The sequence below is a fragment of the Echinops telfairi genome, unplaced genomic scaffold (genome assembly GCF_000313985.2).
Source record: "Echinops telfairi isolate 266 unplaced genomic scaffold, ASM31398v2 ScPeMD7_7415;HRSCAF=8453, whole genome shotgun sequence".
NCBI classification, from domain to species: domain Eukaryota; kingdom Metazoa; phylum Chordata; class Mammalia; order Afrosoricida; family Tenrecidae; genus Echinops; species Echinops telfairi.
Genome location: NW_022111315.1, coordinates 2,232,081 through 2,240,710, shown reverse-complemented (window position 1 = coordinate 2,240,710; position 8,630 = coordinate 2,232,081). Strand labels below are relative to the sequence as shown.

Genomic DNA, 8,630 nt, shown 5'->3' with positions numbered 1-8,630 from the left:
GAGAGAGAGAGAGAGAGAGAGAGAGAGAGAGTCATCATGCGGGCATATAGTACCCGGAGGGTCAGAAGTTAGCCACTTCTTTCCTGAGGAGGCTAGGGATGAGAACATCATGGCCAGGACTATAAACGGGATGAGAACATCATGGCCAGGACTATAAACGGGATGAGAACATCATGGCCAGGGCTATAAATTAAGGAAGTGGAGGGTGAGACTTTACAGGTCTTCCCACTTCTCCCTAATCTAGCAGATATATATCCCAGAAGGAGATGGGAATCCCTTTCATTTTGCCCTCTCACATTTCTGGAGTTGCTCAACAGCCCAGCTGTAAAGAGGGATGGGCCAGCCTTCCTAGCTTCCTTTTTGAGTTAACTGGTGTTCCCTCTAGTTACTCCATTTTTGGTACCCTCCCAGTTCCCATAAGAAGGAGGCTGTAGCAACCGGAACTTGATTAAGCACAGCAGTAGCTGGACTGAAGTGGGAAAGGGGGTCCTGTAGGGAAAGGAGAACACTGCCAGGTTGAGGCGCCCGCCCCACTGAAGCACCTCCAGCTTCAAGGGTGGTTAAGCTCAGACAACATGAATGGAAAAGCAGGGGTCTAGAGAGACTGAAACACTACAGCAAACCTGGTTCTTATAAACTCTAGTCTCCCACCCACATCCTAGATCCTGCCTCTCAGTTTAGACATAACAGTAGCTGATAGGATTGTTTAATAAGAAAAGTTCTGGAGTTGGGAACAGTGTTCCCTCTGTCACTATTTCATGTATATGAAGACAAGTTTTCCCCCTTTCTAGGCCTCAGTTTCTCCATCTATAAAATTATGAAGTGGGACTAAGATGTCTCTCCATTCTGGTTGCATATTAAAATTAGCTGCGGTATTAAAAAATTATAGATGAGTAAGCTTCACCCATAAGGATTATAATTTAGTTAATTTGGGGTGTGATATGATCAGGCAAGGATTTTTTTATAGCTCTCTGAGTGATTCTAGTCTGCAGCCAGGGTTGAGAAACTGTAGAGCAAAAGCTCTCCAAGGGTTTCCTAACTGTGACTATAATCCAGTTTTGAGACATTTCTTTTTTCCTCTCTACACCCCAGCTCCAGCAAGCCCCACAGCTCTCCTAATCCTGGCTATCATGGATCTTCCCAGATTTTTCAGATGAGTACAAGGCTCTCTGTAAATCCCCAAACAAATCACTGACTTCTGGTTCAGTCCTAATGCTGAGACTGGGCAAGAGGCCCTTCCAGGGAACAAGGCTGCAGAATCTAAGGCGAGCTTGCACTGAGTGCCAGGTCTTTCACCCAATAAAGGAATCCAGGCCACCTCTGGATTCCAGACTACCTCTGAAGCAGGTAGGCCAGTAATGGCCTCAGCTAGTCTTCATGGGGTCAAGCAATTGGATTACCTCCCAGCTCCATGTAATTCTCTTCTTCCTCCATTCCCCGCATTAGCTCCTTGCCTGTTCCTGATTCCCCACCCACAGGCCTGGTGTCCTCTCCCGGCAATCTGCTCACCCACTTGTTACCATGGTGACTCTGACTGGGGGTGTGGGGACTGAGGGGGGTCGTCTAATTAAGGAGAAAGTCTGCTCTCTCACTGTCAGGCCAACCATCTCCTCTCCCTTATCCCCTCTATTTTTTTTTCTTCCTTGCTTAGCAGATGCCTGGAGAGAGGTGGGAACTTCACTGGGGCCTCCTCATCTAGGAACAAGAATATTACACTGATAGATGCAGGGAGAAGCCCAAAGGGGCCTCTGAGTCCTGCCAGTGGAAAGGAGGATGATTCCACCCAGCATAGGGTGAGGATTGAGCCAGGCTGCTGAACTTCAGACAAGGCTGTGGGTAGAGACTCATCTTGGTATTCTGGAGATAGGGGTCTGGGTGCTGAAGTACAGGGGCTGCATTTCTTTTTCTACTTTCTTAGCCCTGCTTTTCTATACCTATCTTTTGGCCCTGCCCTCATTCTGTGTTTCCTTACCCCTGTTCACTCTAACCCCCATCTTTAGTACTTCCTTTTTCTTAACCCCTCCTCTGAACAGCCTCTTCTTATCTTCTAATTTATTCCTCTTTTATATGCCCTGACCTCTCTTATTCCTCTATCCCTTTTAACTTTGTCTTCATTTACTCCCACCCTAATCCCTTATTGCTTTAAAAATGTCACCACCATCAAGTCAATTCCAACTCATAATGCCCCTTATAGGGCAGAGTAGAACTGCTTCCTAGGGTTTCTGGGGCCATAAATCTTTACCAGAACAGACAACTTCATCTTTCTGCAATGGAGCAGCTTACCCCTTCACTTCTCTTGGATCCTCGATCTCTCTTATTTACTTGCTCTTTCTCCCCAACCCTGTGTTATTTTATACCCTTATAACCACCATCTCTTCCATTCCCAACCTCCTACACTTCTCTTACCCCCTTACCCTGATGCCACTCTTACTCCCTCACTGTTGCCTCTACCCCTTAATCCTCTCTTACCAACTCCTGTCACCCCATCCAGCTCTCTCTTATCTGGCCTCTTACCATCATTTTTTTTACTCCTCTTCACTCATTTCTTATTCCTTTACACATACTTTTTTAACCCAATAATTTAAATTCTAGGAATTTACAAGTATATAAATAAAATTTCAGCTAGTGTGCAGGAGTTTTGTACAAAGATGTTCAAGGAAGCATTATTTATAATACTGAAAACATGAAAACATCCATCAATAGGAGATTGATACCCTTTCCATTCCATTCGTGCAAAATCATTCTCTGTTCTTTTAACACACTGTGCATTTGTTTACCTCCATACTCTCATATAAGCTGTTATCTCAGCCTGTAATGCCCCCTTGTTAAACTACTTAGATTTTTAGTCCAACTCTTATTCCCTTAGTGAATCCTCTTTCAGCTTCTCTACTTGCTCCCATTCAATGGTCTTTGGTTTAACCTCTCTCTTATAGATGATATTCTATCACAGATTCAAGTTATATGTGTCTCCCCACAAAACTGGAACCTTCTTGAGAGTAGGAATATATCCCCATTTATTTGTCCTGCTCTTCAATCAACAGGCATTAATTTGTTTTCTGGTGTTCGATACTAATCATGCAGTAGTCAATGAGACAGACCCGTATCTGCTTTTATACATCTTCTATTTGGTAAGGTCAACAGAGAAAAACAATAATTTAGACAAACTAATATCTGTGGTGATGAAATTACTAAGGCAAAGAACAATAATAAGGGGAGAGGTAGGTCCTCAAGCTAGGATGGTCAGGGAAATCCTCCCTGAGGTGGTAATATTTGAATTGAGATCTGAAAGATGGGAAGGACCCATCCATGCCAACAATTCAAGGACAGGCATTCCAGTCCAAAAGAACAGATAATGCCAAGACCCTAAGGTGGGAAGATATAGAGCAAGTTCAAGGCAAATAAAGAACACATGTGTGTGTGTGTAGTATTTGAAAGGAGAGGTATAAAATGAGATTACCGAGAGAGAAGGTCCATGTTACTCCGGGACTTTATATGTATGGGAAGAACTTTGAGTTTTACTCTAAATACATTAAAGAGTTTAACCAGGTTGCACTTTGAGATCGATTTTACTACTATATGGATAGTAGTTTGGAAAGAACAAGAATGGGGACTCCAGGTGGCAAATTGGAGATTTTTGTCCAAGTGAGAAATGATGGTACCCTGCACAGAGGTAGAAAGTAAAGATAGAAGTAGGAGAGGATTCAAGATGTATTTTGTAGCTAGATTTGATAGGCCTTGCTGATAGATTAGATGTTGGGGTACAGTCAGAGGGAAGAATGAAGGCTGATGCCTAGGTATCTGGCTTGAATACTTGGGTGGATAACGGTAATATGGTCAAGACTTAGGGATGGGAGCATATTTGCGATAAAAGTCAAGAAGTCAATTTTGAAATTTTGATTATGTTATATGTGAAAAGCTTTTGAGATACCAAAAGGTACAGTTGTACCTTCATCCTACCCCCATGCTACTACCCATCATCACCTGTCCCACCTTGGGAAAGGTTTTCATTGCCCAAATCCACATTATTTGAATTTTAGGGTAGATGTTTAAATATAGCTTAAGAAATGGCGACATAGTTCATATTCTTCAGAATATCTCCTGTACCAAATGACCTGGACCTTAGTTAAAAATGCTGATTTCTGGGCCCATTCAATCATTTTGAAGCTGAATTGGGGGGAGACATCTGCATATTTAACAAACACCCCAGAGGATTCTGAGAACCATTGCTGTGCGGAGCCACTGCAGACTTATAAAATACTCCTGAAGATACCAAGAATGGATATGAGTAGGGCTCTAATCCCATGCATGAGGACACCCGGACATCCTGTTAAAATGCAGATACTGACATTACAAGGTCTATTAAGGCCTGAAGTTTTGCATTTCTAAAAAGATCTTAAGTGATGCTTTTGGTTTAGAACCAACTTTGAGTAACAAGGGACTAGATCAGTGGTTTTCAAAGATGTTGCTACTTAGGGGACATTTGGCAATGTCTAGAGACATCTGTTGGGGTAGAGATACTATTGAAATCTTGTAGATGGAGGCCAGGGATGTTGCTTAGTATTCCACAATGCACAGGATAGCCCCCACAACAAAGATTTATTTAGTTCAAGATGTTAATAGTGCCGCTGTTTAAAAACCTTGAGCCTGATAATAGCCAAAGAATATGGGGCAGGGAACTTTACTTAGCCAAGTGTCAGTGCCTGATAGTTAAGGGATATATGAAAGACAGGAAGCATACCTGTGAAAAGGTAAAGGGAAGGTTCCAAATACCCTGGTGGCATAGCTATTACACGCTGGGCTATGATCCTTCAAGTCAGTGGTTTGAAACCACTAGCATCTCCGAGAGAGAAAGACAAGAATTTCTACTACCATTAAGAGTTACAGTCTTGGAAGCTCAAGTGGCAGTTCTACCCTGCCCTATGGGGTCACTATGAGTCAGCATCAACTCTATGGCAATGAGTTTCGTTTGGTGATGTCTGCTCCTTGCCAGGGCTGAAACCAACAGAATAGAGTATGAATTAAGTAGAGCTTGAAGGCACATGTGGTGCCTGATAAAGCAGATTACTATTTTTGGTTAAAAAAAAACCTCTCACATTTTAATTGCTTTTTAGAGTTTATAAAACTGTTTCAAATGTGTCTTATTATCTGATCCACATAATATTCTAATCAGGTAAAGCAAGGATTATTCTCCCTATCCCTTTACTGAATTTGGAAAATTAGCATCATCAGCCAAATAAATGTTTATTGAACTAAATGGAACTAAAAGCCAACTCATTATAGACATCCATACACGAATCCAGACATCGCTTTGGGCCATTTGTAAAATTGTAGGGTTGAATTGGGTGATTGGTAAGACCCCTTTCAGCTCAGAAATATCTCAAAGTTTGTGATTTTGCCAAGGAACTGATTCTAAATCTTGAGTGACTATTGATTTAGGCTCCAGAGGCCATATATGAGGTGGGAGCTCTTTCAGTACAGTGAAAGATCTTTACCTCGACTTAAATCTTTTCTGATATCCACCCACAGGATCCTGGGCTTGGGCTGGTGAGGCCTACTGAGAAGTTGCAAGTACATACCTTTCTCATCCCTCTCCCTGAGGTGGGAACGAACTGGTACCTGGTCTGATGATCTTTTCCCCTCCGCCCCCTACAGGCTGTCTACAAGGCCTGGCTGTGCTCAGAATACTTCAGCGTGACCCAGCAGGAATGCCAGCGCTGGGTGCCCTGCAAGCAATACTGCCTGGAGGTACAGACCCGGTGCCCCTTTATACTCCCTGACAATGAGGAAATGGTGTACGGAGGGCTCCCTGGCTTTATCTGTACAGGTAAAGGCAGGGCACTGGGGAAGAGGGAGGAGGCTGGGGATTCAAGGCAGGGACCAATCAAGGGAGTGGGAGCAGGGTGGACAATAGGGGAATCAAGTTAGAAGAAGGTTAAATATTTGGAAGAGTGGGCAAGGAGGGCTAAGTGGAATACAGGAGAGGCCAAAGTGGCTATCTCTACCTAGAACATGCCAAACCTTATAGTTATCATGGAGGGTTAGCTAGGGTCCCAGGGTAACCTTTCCAGAAAAGAAAGGTATTCAAGGAGGGAGGGGGTTTGGGGGAGGAACTTTAGACAGGGTTACCTGAACAGTCACAGCTTTGAAAAGCTCCTTTCCAGGTAAGGAATAACCATCACCCCCTGAGCACCCTACCACACCTCCCTTATCCATTGGCAGGGTTGCTGGATACTTCGCCAAAGCAGCCGGAAACCAAGTGCTGTGACGTGCAGTGGGTCTCATGTGAGTCGGAGAAGAAGAAGTTCAAGGAGTCAGAGGCCCCCAAAACCCACCACCAGCAATTCCACCACTCTTATTTCCACCACTATCATCAACAGTACCACCATTACCATCCCCGCCACGATCCCCCAGGTCGCATCAGCTACAAGCCCTCCCTGCTGCCAGTCTCTGGAGGCTCCCACCTGAGCCCCAGCAGGATCCGGCTCTGTGTCCTTGTCCTCATGCTCCTCCACACCATGGTGTCCTTCTCCAGCAACCAGGGTGGTGGGGGACTCGGGCTGGAAGCACTACCTGCCCTAGAAGAGGGCCTGACACAGGAAGAGTGACAGCGAGGCGGGAGAACAGACCACCACACACTGAAATCATCTCTAACCCTCCCCTCCCCAGACGGGAGGGAGGGGGCTCCTCCCTTGGGAGGCGTAAGAACAAGTGAGGGGGCTGGGGGAAATGGGGGGGCTACACATCCCCCAACCTATCCCCCAAAGCAGCTCCAACAGAATGAACAGAGGGGCCCAGGGAGTTGCAAAACCCATCTGGGAGGAAAATGCAAGAGCAGCAGGCGCCTCTGCCCAGGGCCCCATTAATGGGGCTTAGCAAAAAAAGGGAGTGAGTAGGGCCTGGAAACGCCCGCCCCTGCTGAGAGCCCTGATCCTGGGAAAGGAGGCTGCTCACTCAGCCTTGGCCCTGAAGAGAATGTCAGGGGGCACAGAGGGGAGACACACTTTCCCTCCTCCACATTCCTTTTGTTGCCAAGATCCTTAATTCCCTCCTGCCCATATCCCTACAGGCACCGGCAGACAGTGCAATGCACATGCTCCTACTTCAGCACATCTTGCCCTGAGTGGATAGGCAATGAGGTGTGCCCAATTGGAGCTAGGTTGGGGTCTTACTTAAACTGTGCCCCATCTTCCTATTAATTAAGGATAGGAATAGCGTGTGAATAAATGGTAAAAGAACATGGAGAACAGGAATGGGGAGAGAAACAGAGAGAAGTGGACAGAGGTCTTGGAAAGAGGGGCTATATAGCCAAATGGGCTTTTGCCTCCTGTTTTGGATTAAGTGGTGTTTAGTGTTGAATCAAGCAGGCTCAAGGAGAGCTCCCCATCACAGAAAGATGCATAGGAGCCCACTGGGGAAAGAGTATAGAAACTGAATTGTTGGGCCTTTATATAGAATGCTGAGGCTACATGGTCAGACTGCCGCTATCTGAAGGGCCATATCTTACAGAAGGTGCACATATACCCAAGGGCCTCTCCTTCCCAGGAGATCTTGGCCTTGAGGCCAAAGAAGTTTCCATTTCTGATCTCCATAGGGAAGGGGGACTTAAGCCCAAGTGGATCAGGCCTGGCCTGGGTCTCCACACTCCCCTATCTTGTTCTAGCCCAGGCCTCCATGAAGGAGAATCTGGTAGCATTATCCCAGAGCTCTCCAGAAATGAGCCTCCTCTGCCCCTGTCCCCAGCCTACCAAAGAGTATTCCTCCCTCCCATTCCTAGCCTATGGGTTACCATCCCAATTGCTAGAAAAAGTCCAGACACTGGTAAGAGGACCCAAGAATAAATTGGTGCCCCTTGAGAGACTTGCATTTTTTTAGGCTGGAGGACTGTACAAGAGATGAGGCATCAAGGAAACTTTGGGGCCTTTAGTCTTGCCCTGGTGTACTGGGAGGAGGAGGCCACATTACCTGAGATATTTAAAAGCCAGTAGGAGCAAAAAAGTCACTGTGAGTTGGAATCAACTCTATAGCAGTAAGTTAGAAACAAACAAGAAAGAGCGTTGGAACTGTGTTCCTGGGATAGGCCTACGGTCTTTTTGTACAAGAAGGGCTTGTGTCTTTCTAGGATGTAATGCCAGTGGATTAAGGGAAGAATGTGGCCCTGGAATTGCATTAGCGTAAAGCCAAAGAGGGCATAAGAAGGGAAGAGCTGGATTCAGTTGGCCAAGGGATAGCTGGAAGACCGCCCAAGGGAAAAAAAAACCAACATTCAAGGTCTTAAGCTGGGTCCCAAAGGAGCGTGAGGAATCCTTTCCCCCCCCCCCCCGTTTTCTCATTTCTCAGAGTGTGCCCCACTCCCTTACCCCCATGACCTGCCCCGATAGCCCCGATTTTTAGCCCTCAGCACTTGGGGCCTAGCCACATACCCTATTCCTGGAGTACTTTATTTTTTTTAAGCTGGGGAGGGGAAGAAGTACTTGTTCCTTTATGGAGATGTTTTTTATACAAGAGTGAGTCAAAAAGTATTGCTAAAAATCATAGAAATCATTATTAAAGAAAAATATCAAAATGTGATGTTATTTTTTGTTGCCATTTAGCAAGGCACTATTTTCATCTCGCTAATCCTTCCACAAAGA

At 45.4% G+C, this 8,630-nt stretch overlaps 1 protein-coding gene across 1 annotated transcript; it reads left to right on the top strand.

The window, feature by feature from the left end:
- The first annotated feature begins 3,603 nt into the window (after positions 1–3,603).
- On the top strand, positions 3,604–8,311 carry NALF2 (NALCN channel auxiliary factor 2). Its single transcript, XM_004716701.2, has 3 exons — positions 3,604–3,642; positions 5,653–5,824; positions 6,220–8,311. Exons 1-3 carry the CDS (start codon positions 3,604–3,606, stop codon positions 6,603–6,605), a joined length of 597 nt encoding a protein of 198 aa, XP_004716758.1. The 3' UTR covers positions 6,606–8,311.
- The last annotated feature ends 319 nt before the right edge of the window (positions 8,312–8,630 follow it).

Excerpts from the sequence above, each read along its gene's own strand:
- NALF2 (XM_004716701.2), top strand. The coding sequence starts at position 3,604 with ATGGGGACTCCAGGTGGCAAATTGGAGATTTTTGTCCAA. Across the intron at positions 3,643-5,652 it reads AATTGGAGATTTTTGTCCAA|GCTGTCTACAAGGCCTGGCT; the intron begins GTGAGAAATGAT and ends CGCCCCCTACAG. Across the intron at positions 5,825-6,219 it reads CCCTGGCTTTATCTGTACAG|GGTTGCTGGATACTTCGCCA; the intron begins GTAAAGGCAGGG and ends ATCCATTGGCAG.